Below are 19,966 nucleotides of genomic sequence, written 5' to 3'. Positions count from 1 at the left end.
GTCTTTCTCTACTTACGCGTACATACACAAACACGTACGCACACACTCGTCTGTCATGGCCGCCACCCGTCGATTTACTCGACTGAGGTTATATTGCTGGACACGCTTTTCGTGTACCATGGCTGCCACACGGCGTCGTTCAGCTTCGAGTTTTCGAGGCAGGGCACGTATTCTCGGGCGATCACTTTCGGCGATACTATCACTTTCGCGTGACGTAGGACACGGCGCGTTGTATCATTCGAGCGTTTCTGTCTAACCAGCCAATCAGTTCAACCAGTTTTGCTCAACCATCCAATCAGCGCACCCTGAAAGTGTTATCTCTGAAAGTGTCCGTCCTAGAAAACGTCCCTAGGATATTTCCACCTCTGCAGCGCTTATCTCAACGTAACGAAGACGCATGTGTTCCTCTAGTCGTTTAATTCATTCGCACATATTGTCGACGTCGTCTCTTTCGACATCGTCTGCTGCTACTCGCAAGAGTCGCAACTGGGCGAGTTGACCCGAGTCTCGCAAATTCAGCAAGTTCCCAACATGTTCCAACTGCCAACACTCCTTCACATGCATATCGCATGCCATATTAGGCGTTCTGCCATATGCATAAGCTGTACAACACATCTTTAAAACCACCATTTAGTGCACTAGATCTATTCTCAATGTGTCAAAGAAAAACAATAGAAATTATTAATATTAACACACACCAACGTAAGTTATAGGACGCAAAAACTTCCAAGATACAAACCAACCGAGTTATCCTCAACTCGAATAATACAAAAGCCGCTGCGCGTTATTGTTCTGAGACGTTTACTCAGGATTATATATATATATATATATATATATATATATATATATATATATATATATATATATATATAAGCAGAAGACAAAGATAATGATGAATAGCCGGGCGAGGGAACAAGAGTTCAGGATCGCCCGTCAGCCTCTAGAGGCTGACGTACTCCTGACGTAAACGTACTCCTTCACAGCCTCTAGAGGCTGTGAAGGAGTATTTTTACCTAAGTCAATTATTCACAGGGAACCCTGGTCACAAGAAGGAAATTTACAGAGGAATAAAAATGTGTTGGGAGCGTATAGACCGTTTTATAGATGGCGCCGCCATCTTGCGATCACAGCGCCGTCTATCATCTGGCGCCATGCTGGCATGTGGGTCGCGCTGGAGGGAGCACGACGAACGAGCTGTTGACGGCGAGTGGTACGTCTTCGCGCCTTCCCTTTACTTTCCTTCCCTTCAAGCGCTTCACTTTCGATCGCCATCGAGCCCAACTGGAATCTAATTTACATCTCAAATAGTTCCCTCTGCAGCTTTCGCAAACGAGCCAGTCAGTCACGATTGGCGAATTTGATCTCAATCGGGCTTGATCGCGATCATAAGTTCCCGAACGACGCCGATCAGATGGGGCACTTCCCATCGCGATAGAGGCCGATCGGAGTAGAATTTCTCGATCGCGTCTGGTTCCCCTCAACAACGACCGTAAATAGTCTCAATTATACAAGCAAAGAATACGAACATTCTTCTTTCGCAAATACCCTGGACTGTCTAACGGGTGATCGAGTAAGGTTAATTCGGGGGTTTTACGTGCCAAAACAGGCTTTCCAATGCTCCGGTTCACGGCCCATTGGTTTTTTGGTCGTTTGTCCGAAAGAAAACTATGACGGCTTAGGACGCCTTTTACGGTGCGGTTTCGGCTCAGAGCACATGCGATTTCTTTCGTACTTCGATCCCATTTTTGAAACGCCAAAGTTCAACGGTGATGTTCCAACAAAATCGAGAAGTCACGAATGACAACGACGACGAAGCACAGCTCGCGCGTTCTCGCCAGGCAGGTATTCGTTCTATCACCGGACACGGCCGGGTTAGAGGGGCGACGTGCGCGCTCTTTCTTTACGGCCTGCGCGCCCGACGAGGGAACAATGGGCAGTGTTGCCACGACACATAAAAAAATAGTAGATTTTTTCGCAAACATCTGTAGAAATCAGTAGATTTTTAATTTCAATTTTTGCACTCAGTTTTTGAGCCCACGAATTCAGCGCTTATATTAGTACTCTGTTTTATTGTAGCTTCTAAGAAATAGTACAAAAATTGACCCCGAGATTCTTGGCGATACTTTTGAAAAACCCGGGGATCCAGAGAGCCATTGTCAAGCACGAATTTAAAAACAGTGAAGCCCTCCGATGGCCTATTCAAAGGCGTCAGATGGTAGTTAGCACCTGAAAGCTTTAGAGTATAGCATCTTCCAGACAGGGGTAATTGGAGATCGCTGGGAGAGGCCTCCGTGCTGCAGTGGACATAAAAATAGGTTTATCATGATGATGATGATCCAGAAATAAGAAAACATGAGTCCCGTATAGCTTACGCAAACAAACGTTATTGTGCGAGAACTGGCAACTTCAAAATGGCTATGCATATGAATTATAGATATGCTGTGAAATTCCAGAAGCGGCTGTACTAGCAAAGCCGCATTAAATGCGCTCAAGGCATGAGCGCGATTTTGTGCGCGACAGCGACGAGCGACGGATCGGGCCGTCGCGTGAACAGATCGCTCGATCTTGTCGCGCGATCGCTCAGTTCTGCAAATCTAAAATTCGTCGCTCGTCGCCCGGAAGTGCTGTGAGCGACTAGCCAATAGCGGGAAGCCGGAACTGGATGTACATAACTCAAGTACTTCCGATTGTCGCAGGGAACGAGCAAACGATTGAATTTTTATACGTGCAAGGATAAGAACCTACTGCAAGACTTTCAGAAATATTTTATGCTGCTTTTTACAGTAAAACACATCAACTTAAAGTAATAAAGCACGCGTCACGCTAGTTTCGGCGCCTATATTGCTGCCCTCATACCGGCAACACTGGGGAGACGTCGCTCGAAGTCATCGCTTGCATGGGGTGCAACTTGTAGGCGACAGCCATCTCCATCGCGTCGCTTGTCGCTGTCGCGTGCAAGATCGCTTGCATGGGGTTTATACTTCATGCTTATCCTTGTGCCTGTCGTTCATTCTCCTTATCAGTGGCCTGTCAATGTTGAAGCTGTGGCATGCTGAAGACGTCATCAGGCGTTTAGTGTGCAGAAGGCCACAGATAGTTTCCGTGCTAAGCTTGTTCCGCAGTTTTCTCTTCAGGTAGTTTACAGCAGAAAGTACCCGCTCAACTGCTGCACTAGAATGTGGCAAGCACAGTACAGCCGTCACAAACTCGGTCAATGCAGGAAAAGCGGCGCCCAGAAACGACTGCCCAGAACTCGTGCAACGAGGTATCTTCGCTTGTCGGGATATCAGCGTTTCTTAAATATCGCCATTCGTTATCCAAAGATTGCAAGGCTTTGCCGGAGACTATATGGACACAGTATATAGGATCTAGGAGTTCGAGATGTTTTAAAACCGGCTCTTGAAAGGGGATACGCTTCAGAATTTGGTCGACACTCTCAATGTAAAAATCAAGACACATTAAGCGGAAGAACTGACGTTGCTCAGTGTTAACTGAACATTCTCTGAATGACAAGAATGCAGTTGCTTGACCGCCGACGTACATGTCTTCCAAAGACACAAGGCGTTTGGGGTTCTTGAATTCAACTTTTGCCACCTGAACTCCCTGTGTGCAGGATCGCTTGAGATAACAATCCATAATTGTCCTCACGCAGGCTTCTGCACTTCTCAAGAGCTTGTGCAACTGTGGAGCATCACTTTGCATTTGTTTGTTAAAATTGTTAAAGAGAGGCAAAACGAAGCTGCGTAATATGTTTTGCTCAGTAATCAGACTCGAGAATCATTTCTTTCGTTCACACCTCTAGAAAAAAGCCGAAGGACGCAGCTGCCTTCTTCTTTTTCTTGTTCTTTTTTAATTTAAGAAATTCTAGTGTTTTACGTCTGGCGGTATGCTTATGAGGCGCCCTGTTTAGTTCTCACCACCTGGGGATCCTTAACATGCACCTAAACAGAATTAGCATATATAATCGCTACCTGGAACAGTTTCCGGCTATCGAGTGCCGTCCGCAATAAAAAGCAAAACAAAAAGAAAACCGTGCCAATTACTCCGCGTTCTGTTACGCGAGGAAGACGGAAACATGAATGTTATGTTGCACTGCAGTTTTTTCTTCTATCAGAGTACTCCCCGTAAATCTGACTACAGGGCGCCGGATGGGTCCGATATGTTTTATTTGTTTGAAGCGGCACGCAGGACGTTTACATATGCTTTTCTGGCTGCGCTTCGCAAGACCTACTGATGAAAAACTATACGCGCAAAAATGCACACGAGAGATACATACTGCTTGAAGAACAACAAAAATACTTGGCCTCCAAAGGGTACAATAACATAGTAGAATGAAGGCCGACACTGCGGCCGCAATGCACGCGCAGTCATCGAGCAGCATTAAAAACCAGTAAAATGAAATAAAGAATACAAAGAAATGAATCTATTCCTGAGGCATAAATACATCTCATATCCACTTACAAACACCATTTGGGCGGTCTGATCACAAACCGTAGCGCGCGAAGCAGTACGAACGATCCCGCCGAGCAGAATCGCCAGCAGTTTCCAACGGCGCGACCTTGATGTGGCCATATTCAGTTCGATCGCAGCGCCGCCATAGTATTTTTCGTCGTCGCGCGCCTCACCGCAAAGCATGCGCCGATCCAGCCGCTCGTTCCACTCAACCCTATTCTAGCACACTCTAATTTGGGTAACGACGTAACCTCAAGTTGCTTATGATTATTTGTTTGCAAGCAGAAATTAAAAGTGTTGTTGTTTGCAAGCAGAAAGGGCATAGAGAGTTTTAAGTTTCCTTCCTCGATCAAAGCGCACAAAGTCTGTGCAGTGTGTATTTGGTGACAGTCGGGCCCGTTGATCATCAACTAGCTCAACTAGCGCCCCCAAAAGATCTTGCTTCATGATGCGGTTCAGGCAAGGCTTATGTACAGGTAGACAGGTAGTACGGTAGTAAACAGACATGTCCGAGTCCAGTGTGGAGCCTGTGGTGGAGCTGCAAGAAGTGGGTCGTGTGTCTGACCTGTCTGCTCTCTCGCTAAGAGAACGGCGCGAGTGCTGGCCGGTTGCTGTGATTGCTCGGAGGGTAAGTTTCCGCGCCCTGTGCTTGCAGCCTGCCTATGCTTCACTGTGCTAGGAGTAGAGTGCTACTTTTTTAATTGCAAGACCATAAGCGGGTTACATTGTAAGCTACCTGGTCCAACTATTGGGGTTTTGCACGTATCGCGAAGCAGTGACGCGTAAATCAAAGGCTTGCGTGTATAATGAACGCAAACTGTGTATATTGCTTGTACATCCGCTTAAGTTTCCACTACGAAGGAGCGGTCACGTCGATGGCGCACAGGCTTGGCACGCATGAAAGTTACGGCAAGGTTCAGAGTGGTGTTGTATAAATCGCGGGGCGCTTTTTTCTTTGCTGTGTGCTTTTTTCGTCACAATAGATTGGATTTTTTACGAGTGCTGCTGATCCAGGAGTGCACATGCAAGCGGCGAACGGAGGCCTCAGGAGGCCACCTGAGATAATAATGAAGGAGGTGGCGCTGGGGGGGATCAGGCCTCCAAGGGGCAGCGGCGGGATCAAAGCTGGAAGCAGGACCAGTCCGGGTTCTAGCTTTGGTGATCCCGTTGCCGCTTTGGTGTCCTGAATGCGCGGTCAATAACACGAAATAATGACACGTTGTTACAACTAGAAAAAAAATTCTATTGAATAAATGTTATTACGCCCAGCCGCTAATTTGTGACGCTGAGTTCATCACTACCGCGCCCCGCTACTTCTACAACATCTACAAGAACCGTGGATATTTATGAGACAAGCGCTGGGTTCTGCAAGAGTGCCCTCACACCTCAAGCCTGCTTAGGATGACGACATCCCGTGGTTGGCCACATTGCACTCGGAATTTTAAAAATATCAGCTGAGTACGTGCACATCATACCTCGCTGGTGAAGCAGCGCACTGACACGGATACAGTGAAGACAAACAGGAAAAGACGACACTCGCTGCGCTCGCAACTATTTTATTTCAGAACACATACTTCATATTTATATACCTGCGCACCCTCAGGCGTCAAAGAAAATCAAGGCAACATTAAAGGCATTTCTTAAAAATCATTTGCCCGCGCATACTCGGGCATCAAAGATATGGCACCAATCTATCATGGTGTGGCAATCCTATCATAATTTGTTGCAACCCTAACAACCATTTTTATTACACTTTTTTTTGTTTTTAGTGTACTTCCAAAAAGGCAACCTCACCATGCATTAGATGTACAGATGGATGACTGTAACAACCCTCTCCCCTCTTGTGAATATGAAAGGCTTCGATTATTTCCCTGGTTAGTGGGTCCTTATGGTGTGATAAAACTGTGGTATCATTGTAAAGCGGCCAGCACCCATGTTGTGAGCAGTGCTCCTTAATGTGGGAATGAATGTTTCCCCCCAGTGACCTTTTGTGCTCCAAAAGTCTCGTGTTTACACACCGACCCGTTTGGCCGATGTATACTTTTCCACACGATATGGGCAAACAGTAGACTACATACCGGACTTTTGTCTGTACATAACATTATTCCACATTACAAAGGTGGACTCAAGGTAAAAGGTTAATAGTTCAAGAAATGTATTAACTGATACGCCACATTTGCTGAAAAATTCCATTTCGTCGTTGTCTTCCGTTATACAATGCCTAACACTCGATAATAAGGGACCATGCGGTATATTGTAATACAGATCCTGTACATCTATGCTGAAGAATTCAAATCGTCCAGTGTTAGACGTGCTTAAGTACGTTACTAACGTTTCAGAGTTTGGTAAAACGAACGGATCGGTAACTATGAAGCCGTTAAGGTGGTTTTGAAGAAATGAAGAGACAACCAACTGCCACAAGTCCCTTTCTGATACTATGGCTCTGAACGGAACGTCAACCTTATGTGTTTTTGCCACGAAAAACAATTCGAGGTGTAGGTTGCACGAGCGCTTAACTGCTGAAGCAAGTCGCTCAAAATTGTTGCTTGCCAGTAATGTGACTGCTTTATCCCTCACCTTTTTAGCTTTTACGTCGACACGTACGAAATTCTTTCTGACCGCTGTCATCGCCTTCTCTTGGAAGAGACCTTCAGGCACGACTACAAAACAACCTTCCCTATCAGAAGTCAGAAACCGTAAATCGTTCTTCACGCCAAAGTTCACTAGATTCCTTACGTGTTGTTCTTTTCTGTCGGCGGTCATTGTCAAAGCTACAGTTTTTAGATTTGGCGTTAACTTCCACACCGGACCACGTTTGCTGGTCATACAATCCCCGATCAGAAAAACCCTTGCTTAACTATAATTCGGGACACTCTAAAATTGTAAAAAGTGACATAGCTTTCTCGTGCCTGAGGGCGGCCTTAACTAAGTCTTGCCCGGAAAAAAAGAATAAAAGAAACTTTCAGCCAACGGGTTATCAGACTAAAGAATGCAGGATATGAAAAACATGTACTCTGTACATCAGCTTATAAGTTGATTCGTTATGTGCGCAATGGCTATCAGAAAGAGCGCAACAGAAAAGAGATTGATAGCAAAAAAATTGTGTCACTACCATATGCACACAAAATTGCGCATAACTTACAAAACGTAGGTGGCAGATATGGTCTACGAGTAGTTTTTTCAGCGCCTAACAAACTCGGAAAAATATGTGCCGGACTGGATAGTAGAGTTTTAACAGAAGTAAAAGTAAATGGTCGTAAGTGCACAATCAAGCATAAAGAAAAACTTGTCGAGTGCAGGTCATCTGTAGTCTACTGTTTGCCCATATCGTGTGGAAAAGTATACATCGGCCAAACGGGTCGGTGTGTAAACACGAGACTTTTGGAGCACAAAAGGTCACTGGGGGGAAACATTCATTCCCACATTAAGGAGCACTGCTCACAACATGGGTGCTGGCCGCTTTACAATGATACCACAGTTTTATCACACCATAAGGACCCACTAACCAGGGAAATAATCGAAGCCTTTCATATTCACAAGAGGGGAGAGGGTTGTTACAGTCATCCATCTGTACATCTAATGCATGGTGAGGTTGCCTTTTTGGAAGTACACTAAAAAGAAAAAAAAGTGTAATAAAAATGGTTGTTAGGGTTGCAACAAATTATGATAGGATTGCCACACCATGATAGATTGGTGCCATATCTTTGACGCCCGAGTATGCGCGGGCAAATGATTTTTAAAAAATGCCTTTAATGTTGCCTTGATTTTCTTTGACGCCTGAGGGTGCGCAGGTATATAAATATGAAGTATGTGTTCTGAAATAAAATAGTTGCGAGTGCAGCGGGTGTCGTCTTTTCCTGTTTGTCTTCACTGTGTCCGTGTCAGTGCGCTGCTTCACCAGCAAGGTATGATCACTCACCAACTAGCCCAACTTTCCACTTTACTGAGTACGTGCACATTTGAGATTGACCAATTAAATCAATTTAACGCAGTCGCACTCCGCGATTAACGAATATGTCACGCAGTTAGGCACATACAGTTGCGTAGAGCGACGAAGGGACAGGACTTGAGTGAGAAAACAACACACGTCACCTGAGCGCAAACTTATATCAACTGGTTTATTTTTCCGCAACCGAAGCGTACCTATAGCCTACACGCATGCGCAGGGCGCTTTTCCCAGTCTACCTACGCCCGCTATCGTCAGTAATCATGCTAATCTCTTTATTGCTGAGTAAGATAGACGGCGCGCAGACACATGAGCCCTGTGGGTCCGTCTTGATGTTGTATGCTTCCACAAATTGCTTTTAGAGCGCAACTCTTTGGCGGCCGTTCCCTCGTTTCGCTTCGCCGTCGGTACAGTACACTGTACCGTCGGCCTCGCTGTAACCAAGGTTGCCAAGGTTATCATCTGCGCTCTGCTCTAGCTGCACGCGCTCCTGCTGTCATCTCGCGCGTGGCGCGAGTCTTAGCTCTCCCCTTGTCCTCCGAAGCCGGATCAAGTGTTCTCCCCCTTCTAAGGTGCCTCGATGCGCGCGCCTCCGCTACAGAGGCTAGAAGGTTTTCGGCAACGTTACTAGTAGCGATGATTTCAAGGGGCCCCTGTGAAACCAGTTTGGATGCACTGCGTAGGTGGCGCTGCAGCTACCAGGCGAGCGGCTTTGGCCGCGCTGTTCTAGGCGCGCGGGCTGGGATTTGTTCGTGATTTGTTTGTGCCTCTCGATGCACGTGTGATAATGCCGACAAAAGAGGTCGCACGTGTTTCGTGCCGCCCTGCAAAGGTGGCTACAAGTCGTCGAAAGAAAAAGTGTCGTTCCGCGCCCTGTCCGACCCTCATCGTTTGCAAGAATGGGCTCGAAACATAAAGCGAGATGACAAGGCTATCGACGAAACCTGTGTCGTGTGCTCAAGGCATTTCGACGAACGCTACGTTCAAAGGACGAGATAAATTGCTACTTTGTCCCGTCTGTTAGATTGAGCCTCTCACCTGGCTAGCATACACAGTATGGAAAAGCGTACTTCTCGAAACCCTGCACGGTGACGACGTCCGATATGAAATACTTGCCTGATGCAAATACTCCAGAAAGCTTATCTTGAACCAGTTCAGCAGGCAGCATAAGAAACGACTAGCGACTTTGAAACAAATAAATGCAAGGAAGCGAAAATTCCTCGACTTATTCCGGTCAAAAAAAAAAGAAAACTTTCAACAAGACCGTCAAAGACCTCCGGGCACTCACGCAGTCCATCCCAACTATTGGGCTGGGCGAGAAAATCGGAGGCCTTCCTCCAAAGCAGCGCCTTGGTGTGAAGGCATGTTTCGAGGCAGCTTCCAGAAAGTCAACCCGGGGCATGCGGTTCGATCAGCTGTGGGTGTTGGAATGTATCCTCATGCGGATGAGGAGCCCGCAGCTCCTCATCCGCATTTGCAAAGGGCAGCGTCAGAAACATCGAAACGACAGAACGTTTTGTAAAACTAATGGAAAGACTAATTTTTATAATGTCGTCTAGAATCCCATCAAAAGGCCTTCGTGCTGATTCAAGAAGTGCACAGTTTTTGAATGAGTTTATTGTTTTTCTCAATGAATGGGAGGAATATGCTGCACAGCATGGTGGCGGCTTTTTAAGTGCAGGAACTGCTCTTGGGCTGCGTGTAACGCTGCAAAGCACACTGCCGCTTGTAAAATAACTGACCACGTCCCTGCAATACAAGTACTTGTTGACCGCAAACCTAAGTCAAGACAGGATGGAGAATGTATTTGGTATTGCGTGCCAGCTGCTTCGGTTGCAATGATAATCCAATAGTGGGGCAGTTTTTGATAATTATCAACAACCTGGCTTTCGGCAGCCTCGCAAAGCCTCCAAAAGGGTCAAAAGTGCCTGCAGAAGTAGTGACTGCCCTCTTGCAACTATCTTATCTCCCCAAAGAAAGAAATGCGCGAGTAACTGAACTTGTCGATAATTTACGTACTGGATGGCGGAAACTTGGCTTCTGCTGCATGCAGAGCTGCTCGAGGAGCGCAGCAGCCTGAGCGATCCTCAGGGCTGTGTAGACAAAAAAAAAAAAGTGACAGCAGACTAATTTTTTTTTTTATGTAGCTGGGTATGTTGTCAGAAAAATCCTTAAAAGATTTCCTTGCCCTGAATGTGCAACTTGTTTCAGCACTTTGTCAATTTGCAAGCCGAGTCAAACAACAATGCCTCGCTTACTCGAAATTTTGACCATGGAGGCTTAGTTTATCCATCAAGCCCAATTGAACAGCTCATAGCAAAGCTTGAGGACGCATTTACGGTGTTTTTCAGTCGCAATGAGCTACACGCAGGTAGCATGGTCAGCTTTCTGCATTTTCTTCAGGGACGTGAGCTTCAAGGTGTGAGCTTCGAAGAGCATGGACTTCGAATTACGGCAGAAGTGATGAAGTTTTACGCCTTGACTAGGGTGCATTTTGTTGTAAAGTCAGTAAACAAAGAGCGCAGCGATAAAAAAAAAAAAAGCTGCTGAAAATGAGGCGCTGTCGGTAGCCTCGCACAGCGCACTTCGCACAAGGCATTAGTATATTGTTGACATGGAACCTTGTGTAATAAAGACATTCCACCCTGCAATTTGTCCCGCTTCATTTTCTCGTTTTGGTATCATGTACAAGATGTGTTTTTACGCTTCTTTACGGCGCAGTAGGTCGGGCCCGACGTGACGCTTGCATTTGCTCCTGCCGCGGCACGCTGTCGGTGTTACAGCTAGTCCGTGTCGAATCTAAATGACAAGAGAACCTGTGCCAGAGTTTGCACTGTCTTTAGCACTTTAATGCCTTGTCAAGGCATTGACAGCAGCACACACACGATCAACCGACTGAACCAGAGAGCACTACCCCCATGAAGGCCTCTTGCGCCCGCCCGCGCGCCAGCGGGCGGTAGCGCCATCTGCCCTGCGCATAGCAAGTTATTTCAGCTGCGCCGGCTCGGTCGTGGCACTAGGAAAAACTTCTAGCCTCTATACCTCCGCTGAGGAACCCTACCGGATGGATGGATGGATGGATGGATGAATGAATGAATGATTGAGGCTCAACTCTTTGAATCGGGCGGCGGCGGCGCGCGCCACCTAGCCTTTAATGGTTCTATATGCATGCATACCTATGTATTTACTCCTTTACTTTTGCGTTGATATTATCCGCCAATCAGATAGTCTCCGTTTAGTTATTTCTACCTGTTCAAAGTCTATTCTACTTTCACTGTCTTTAAAACCCAAAGCTTTGAATAGTTCCCCGTTAGATTCAACTGCAGGGTGAAGTTGTTTACAAGCAAGTATCAGGTGTTCAGCCGTTTCCTCCTCCTCTCCACACGCCTCGCACACCAAATCTATCTCCTGGTATCTGGCTCGGTACGTTTTAGTCCGCAGTACACCTGTCCTGGCTTCAAACAACAATGAGCTTCCCTTAGAGTTATCGTAAATATTTTCTTTAGCTATTTCTTGCTTAAACGTCCTGTATGTCTCCAATGCCGATTTGGTTTGCATCGCTGTACTCCACATACCCCTCTCTGTCTCCTTAACCTTTTTCTTGACAGATGATACCTTACTTGTCCCCCCGCTACTGCCCAAGTATTTGCTTGTCAATTTTCTAGTTCGCTTCCTCCACCTCGTGTCAACATTCCTCGTGTATAATTAACTGAAAACCTTCCTAGCCTACCGAATTTCCCCCATTTTTCTCAATCGCTCCTGAAATGCTATCTTGCTACTAGCCTCTCTGCCCTCGAAAGAAGACCATCCCAGATCCCCCTGCACTCCAAGATTTGGTGTCTTGCCATGTGCTCCCAGAGCGAGCCCACCCACACCACGTTGCCTAATTTCCAACTGTTGCCGGGTCTCTGTTCTAATACATAGAACTGCATTGGCAAAAGTCAGGCCTGGTACCATTACCCCCTTCCATATCCCTCGTACTACCTCGTACCTATTGTAGTTCCACAGTGCCCTACTCTTCATAATCGCTGCACTTCTGTTACCTTTAGTCGTTAGATATTTTTCGTACTCTGTCAGATACTCAATGCCATTATTTATCCACACCCCAAGGTACTTGTATTTATCGACTATCTCCAGCGTGGCCTCCTGTATCTTATGCTCGCCGCAACTGTTATCATTAAAAATCATGACTGCTGATTTTTCTTTGCTAAACTTCAAGCCTAACCTGTCTCCTTCTGTACCACATATGTCCATTAATTCCTGCAGATCTTCTGCATTGTCAGCCATTAATACAATATCATCCGCGTACATCAGTCCTGGTAATGACTGTTCAATCAATTTTCCTTGCTTGAGAAATGATAGGTTGAAGCCGAGTCCGCTTTGCTGTATTTTGGCCTTTAGACCTTGTAGGTACAGCATAAACATCAGAGGTGACAATGGGCACCCCTGCCTAAGCCCCCGCCGAATCATTACAGGCTCCGAAACCTGCTTTTCCCATTGTATAATCACCCGGTTACTTTTATAGATATCTTTTAAGAAATTGGTTACTCCATCTTGCACTCCTAAAGTTTCCAAAATGCCCCACAAGCCCTCTTGAAGTACACTGTCATAGGCTCCCTTGATGTTCAAAAAAGCCAGCCATAGGGGTCTGTGTTCCTTTTTAGCTATTTCAATGCACTGTGTTAGCGAGAACAGATTGTCTTCTAGCCTCCTATGCTTCCAAAACCCATTTTGTAGCTCTCCAAGTACCCCCTCGTTCTCTACCCATGCCTGCAGTCTGTCCTTTATAATCTGCATAACCACCCTGTAAACCACTGACGTCACTGTTATAGGCCGGTAGTTATTTATGTCAGCTTTGTCCCCCTTTCCCTTATATATCATTCTCATCCTACTTAGCCTCCATTCGTCAGGTACTTTACCATCCACTAGCATTTTGCTCACCACCTCCCTCAATGCTTTCTTAGATTTCGGGCCCAATTTCTTTATTAACGTAATTGGAATACCATCGTCACCTGCCGATGTGCTACTTGGTACCCTCTTCTCAGCCCTTTCCCACTCTTTTTGTCCAAGCGAAAGCAGTGGGTTGACCGGGCTATCCCTCTCCGACGTACTGCATGTACCATTTCTCTGTTTTGTAAATTTTTCCCTCATCATGGTTCCTATATGCTCCATTGCCTCCTCTCCTTCTAACCGAGTACCTTGAGCTGTTACTATATACCTCTGCTCTAGGCTTGTCCTATTACCCAAGGAGTTCAGATGTTGCCAGAATTTCCTAGCTGCCTGTTTATCTTTTTTATTGCTTACTTCTGACAGCCATTGGGACCCTTTTGTCTTGATTTTGTCGTTCATCAAATAGGATGCTTCCCTTCTGCGTTTTATGTAGTTTACCCATTGCCTCACTACTTCTGCTTCAGGTTCTCCCTTACTTTTGGAATACCTGTGTTCCCTGGAGGCTTCCTGACGTTTCTTTATGGCCTTCTTAACCTCTTCATCCCACCAGCTCTTGAATTTTCGTATCCCTTGCCTTGTTTTCCTTACTCGCACCTTACCTAGCTCACGCTCAAACAGTCTCATTAACTTTGGGTAAGTCCAATCAGTTTCAGTACTCTCTGATATTTCCTCTTCAATTTGTTTGGCCGCTATTTCCACTTGGTCTTCCGAGTAAAAAATCACATTTGGCGTTTCCTCGTGCGTCGTTCGTGCTTTAGTTTCCCTCTTAAAACTTAACTTGATACGTTTGTGGTCGCTACCTATACTTCTGGAGCCCTGTTCATTTATAATCATGGCTCCTAATCTATCGTACATCCTATGTGACATTAACGCATAATCTATTGTCTATTGTCTATAATCTATTCTATTGTCGAGTGTCGACCCCCTACCTCCCATGTTATGATCCCGTCACACTTTTAGTAGAGTTACAGACAACTAAGTTAAGCCTCTCACACATATCCAGCAGCATGTTACCTGTGGAGTCTGTGTACCCATCCATATCTTCAACATGCGCATTCATGTCTCCTAATACAATTACTTCACATCCTTTTCCTAGCTCATTGATGTCCGCTGCTATACAGTCCAACATTTTTTTGTTTTCCTCTTTAGCATTTGATCCTGTCCAAAGGTATACGAAGCCTAGAAGTGTTTTCGCCCCTGCTACTTTTCCTTTTAGCCATAAATGCTCCTTGCATTCCTGTTTGACCCTTTGCCAATTTGTATTTTTATGAATGAGTGCTCCAATTCCCCCACCCATTCTGCTACCCATAGCTCGTATATATATATATATATATATGGGTGGGTTTGGTACATTATATAGGTATATGTATATAGGTACTCTGACGAAGGCTGGTCCACAAGCCAAAAATGTTAGGTAAACACGTCTTACTTCAGAAAGGTTCGTCATCTTTTTCCTGCATATATATATATATATATATATATATATATATATATATAGTTCACCTGTCAGAGAATACGAGAATTTACAAGCTGTATCTCTAAAGCAAGTAAAAAACCAGATTGTGAAAAGAACCACATGAAGTTTGCAGATTGCAGCGTCGGTGTGGTATATAAGATTCCGTTGTCTTGTGCTAAAGTGTATGTAGGGCAGTCAGGCCGCTGTGTTAACGAGCACTTTAGAGAACATGAGCGATCCATACCAACAGGCACAGGTTCCCATTTGGCTCAATATTGTAAAATATGCAAGTGCAAAGCCATGTTTCATGATAGTACGATTTTGAAAAAGAACCGTGATACCACCGCCCGAGACTTATCGGAAGCTTTCTTCATACAGTCATTAGGGTCACAGTACATTAGTGTGCCTTCTTTAACCTTGTACAGTGCTGAATATGGTTTTTTGAATTCAGTCGCATGAGTGCGCTCTTGTGATTGGATATTGGTGGTTGCTGCACATGGTGCTCACTGTGCATGTTCTTCTAGATTCTGCTGTCTATAAAGGAGTGCTGCAATAAAGTGATGTAAGTTGAGAGTAGCGCCTTGCCCTGGTCGTCTTTCTTGTGTCCATTGTTTTACGCTAAACAAAGTAAGAATGGATGCGCACCAACTAGCCCGCCAACGCATTGTGCTGAACATATTGATTCCCTAGGCATTGGCTACCTCCTTCTCCTTCAAAAATATAATGAAATTTGTCCTGTGTGTACATTTAAACATATTGCTTATGTGCATAGTGCTTACAGTATAAATTTAAAACAATGTTGAAGTGAGAAAATACGGATGAGGCAGCCGCCGCTCACGCTTCTAATGCACTTGTACTTGTATTTTCAGGATTTGCAGAAATAAGTGAAAGTATGAATTAAATGCCATGCACGTCAGTGCGAACAATTACGCACTAAGCTATTGGCTGCAATAAAATTTTAAGTTAAAAGGTCGAGGCAAGTCAAAACAAGCCTAAATGATAAGGGTGAAAAAGCTCTAGTAATGATATTTGAGGTGTATGTGTGTGTGTGTGCATGCATGCATGCGCGTGCGCATGGGAGGGGGTAGGTTTCAGCATTTCTCACCCCCCCGGTTAAACCCCCCCTGGTTAACCCCTCCTCCCCCTGAAAACTCGGGAGGGCGCTCGAGCCCCCTCCTCGCCCCCGTAGTCGGTGCCTATGAATTGGACAGTAGTTATTGAGGATGTTGTTCATGTTTGGGGGTGCATTTGGGAATGTAATACTAGTAAGAAAAGGCATTGTTGTTCTTGTGATGTTAGGGTGCAGTTGGAGGACCTCGGCTTGCTCAAGTTTGGTTGCATGTGTAGGCTTTCTTGAATGGCGCTGTTCGGTTGGTTCCTTTTTGATAGGGTTTCTTTAAGTGATCGAGTCTGTCTATTCTATGTAATCTTGGTTTTCAACGCAAATGCAACATAGTCATGTGGCTTGCCCTTTAAAGATACCTTGTTTGCAATGTCTGGGATTGCAGATTGTATGTTCTAGGTAATGTGTCTTGTCAAGAGGTTTCCTATACATTTTTGTCTTTAGTATCCAATTGTCGGTATATATTGTTGTGTCCAGAAAATTTATGTACTCAGTTGAAGATTACAATGTGAATTGTATTGTTAGTTGAAAAGAATTTAGGAATGTTACAAGTTTAACTAGACTGTCCTGACCATGTCCCCAAATTATAGATATGTTGTCTATGTATTGTAGGTATGTGTGGAGCTTGTCTGGGCAGTGAGATAGGAAATCGGTTTATACAGTCCCCAACAATATGTTCACCTTGGTTGCTGCAGAAGGTGACCCATGCACGTAGTAATCCCCTTCAGCCCTAAGTGAACATAGAAATCCGGCACAGAAACTAGAAAACCATTTGCATTCAAAAGCTTCAATGCAGAGATTAATATGCACAAGGCAGGGGTAAGTAAGAGGAAGCGGTTTATCATCCTCACCCAACATGGCCCTTGGTCATAAATTATTTTATTTTCAGTGGGCCTCATGGCAGAAAGCCTTACCCGCATATTCTGAAATGAACCTTGACTCGCTTTTCCTCCACTCTAGTGTGTAAAGTGCAACACTGCCCCTTGAATGAACAAAATGCTACGCTTCTAAAGTATTCTCACCTATGCAGTGTCAATGAAGCGCAGTGATCACTTCTGTTGAGGGGTGGCACTGCCATGAACTTTATTTAGAGTCAAGGTGGAGTGGGTTTAGTGGAGGAATGTTCTAGAATACAGGGGTTGGAATATCTGCATACACAAGCATTGTAAATGTGCAATAATCCTGTCCCATGTCAAATGCATGCATGTGCTATTCCTTTTGAGTGAGGATGCTGAGTTCACTCATTTGGACTGTGTGCACAGGAGGAGTGGCCAACAAGTCAGCTAACACAACGGATCTGCTTGCAGCAGCAAGGTGAGCAGCTGCCTTGTTGATTTGCATTGGCCAAAACACTGGAACTTCTACAGGAATGAGCCAGCAGATGGTCGAGGTGGGCCTGGCAGCCGTGGGTGAAGACCTGCAAGCTGTTGCTGAGGCCTTGCACACCTGTCAAGCAGCCCATGCACAGGTGATTGCACTCTAGATGTGGAATTGCCATGTTCATACACCGTATGACGGAACATTGACCAAGTATAGCATGGCTACCATGGAAATTGCTTGCACTAGCTCTGATCTGCACATTTCTCAGTTCTGGAGACTGGCGATATGTAACGAATATTCGTGTGGCTTCAACAGGACACTACAGAATCAATTACTAGCAGATATGTGAGTTCCACTGGGCGCAAGTCTATCAAAATCAGAACAAGATGAAGGGATCACAAGAAGGTAGAGACAAAATGATCAACAGTGAGTTAACGAGTGAACAGTGAAAGCCTTAACCTGTGGTCAATGTTTTGACGAGGGGACTTGTCTTCAGGATAACAACATTGGGACGTTTGTGGGTCTGAAGAAGACAGGCCCAATTGTCGAAATGTTTGCTCCAGCCCCTTATGAACCTGTTGTCGATTATGTAGAAAAATCACTTCATAGCCTGCGGGTTTGCGGTGGACAATGTCAATGGGCCTTATACCAGAGGCACTACCTTTGAAGTGTGAGGCTTAAGTAGAGAAAATGACTGATTTAGATTGAAGCTACTTGAATTATATGTGTAGTTCTCCAACTTGATCGCCTAATATTTCAATTGAAGGAGCCCATTCAGTGGAAAGCATGGCATACATTTTATGACCGTTGTGTAAAATGGGTGTTGCATGTCTTGTAGGGTGCTAAATATGATGCATAAAGGTACCGTCACACAAGGAAAACAGTTTGCCACTTTTGGTGTGCTAAGGGTACCCGTTTTTGCGATGTTGGCAGTTATGTCACACAACAATAATGCCAAAAATCAGCTGACTGCTGTGTCAGCAGCCAGTTTGTTGGCAATAAGTCGCACAATTTTGCTGACACACTTCAGTCACACAATGGCCCCATTCCCACTGACACGATGCACTCCCCACCCCTTCCTTTGGATGGATGGATCAGTGGATTTTATCAGCAGCCCCTTTACAAAACAGTACTAGTTTATTTTGATCACAAACACATAGTTGTCAGGGGGATTGACGTAAAGGCAAACAAGTGCCTCACACAGTGTCCAGACCCCTCCCTCTAGGTGGTAGGTGGCACACTATTCAGCATTGCAAGAAAAACAGAGAGAAAAGAAGAGGCATTATATAATGTGCTACAAGGGTGCAAGCAATATAAATATGCTTCACAGACATGTGTTGTATATGAAAAACTATATTCTAATAAATACACTATAGTAACCTAGAAGCAAAACTGTTGATATACAGGGTACTGAAGTACTAATGCGCCAAAGAGACGACGGAGCAGCCTTCGCTAATTGGTTCAACTTTCATTTCAGGGCACTAAAAGCACAGCGTGTTAGCCAGCAGTCATGTGGTATTTTTAAAATTTCATGCACTTTAAAGAAAGGCTGGAAAAAAATTAAACAGGGCAGTTATCTTACCATAGATGAAATAATACTATGTTTCTGAACAAGCGACACAACTTTTGTATTCAAAATCTATCGCTAGAGTGAATATTTAGAAAGTTAATTAAGCAGTCTTTGTTAATAACCCAGCTTGGTGGATTGAAAAAATATCACGACATGCTCCATATATCTCAAAACAATGCTGTGGCAATGTAGCGCTTATGTTTTTTTTTTTTAATACTTGGCCCAGGTTAGCTTAAACACCCTGTATGTAAATGCACACACTCAAATACATTTCATGTAGTATTTCAAAATACCGAGAATGCCATTATATTCGAGTTTGTTATATTGAGGCAAACTAACATATTACAGTAGAACCTTGTTCATACGTTCTAGAAAACAAACACAAGCAAAATGCTTGCTAACCGGGTAAGTGTATGGTCGAAAGTCACCCGAAAAATTTTGACTCATCGGTAGTTGATACCTACGTAATGTGAAGCGTTGCCCAAATTGTTGCAGGAAGAGACACCGACATGCGTCAGTCTAGTGGAACCCGAGCTGCCCGACACATACATTGTTGTTTTTGTGGCTTCAGCAAGCTTCGGGAAGTTCGCGCTCCTCGATTTCAGCCCGAGTCAGCAGCCCCTTCGAGGGCATTTTGGCGGGAAGTTTTAACAGGCTCACTCACCGTGAATTGATGCGGCACGAGACAGTGATGTGGATTGAGCTGTTGTAGCCTGAGCGACTCTAGACGCAGCGCACAATGTAGTTTTCCTATTGTGTAGTCTTTAAAGACGTTGATGGGAAACCGAAAAAGAAAAACGAGCCTGGTAGGCGACGCGGGAATATGATGCCTACAATGCTGCCAGAGCGAAACATCACAGTCACATCAGGCGCTTCCTGCAGCAGAGAAATGATGGCGCGTCGGGGTCATTGCCTATTAAAAGCGTGCAGTATGCTTCCAACAGCACTACCCCCCACGCGCTGTGAAACTGATAGTTGAAGATGCTTATTGCCATAGGGTTGGCGACAGCAGCTGTCAATCCAGTGTGACAAGGTGGGAGAAGTTCTTCTGGTAGCAAAATAAGAAACTGAGTGAGTGTGTGCCGACATTTTACGTGAGATTGGCAGGTGAATACTGTGGGGAGGCTGCTGCTACCAAGCAAGGCTGCG

General features: G+C 45.0%; 1 protein-coding gene across 5 annotated transcripts in view; it reads left to right on the top strand.

The window, feature by feature from the left end:
- The first annotated feature begins 4,656 nt into the window (after positions 1 to 4,656).
- Positions 4,657 to 19,966, top strand: part of LOC142559710 (uncharacterized) — a 29,127-nt gene continuing 13,817 nt past the window's right edge. The window contains exons 1-3 of one of the 5 annotated variants that reach the window (XM_075671273.1): positions 4,657 to 5,080; positions 17,190 to 17,241; positions 17,295 to 17,395. In XM_075671273.1, coding sequence (XP_075527388.1) covers positions 4,958 to 5,080; positions 17,190 to 17,241; positions 17,295 to 17,395 — 276 coding nt within the window. In that variant the 5' untranslated portion in view covers positions 4,657 to 4,957. The remainder of the gene's footprint in view (positions 5,081 to 17,189; positions 17,242 to 17,294; positions 17,396 to 19,966) is intronic. The other 4 variants (XM_075671276.1, XM_075671274.1, XM_075671277.1 and 1 more) reach the window with 4 other exon arrangements.

Source organism: Dermacentor variabilis, chromosome 10 (genome assembly GCF_050947875.1).
Source record: "Dermacentor variabilis isolate Ectoservices chromosome 10, ASM5094787v1, whole genome shotgun sequence".
Lineage (NCBI taxonomy): Eukaryota > Metazoa > Arthropoda > Arachnida > Ixodida > Ixodidae > Dermacentor > Dermacentor variabilis.
This window is presented reverse-complemented; position numbering and strand designations above follow the sequence as displayed.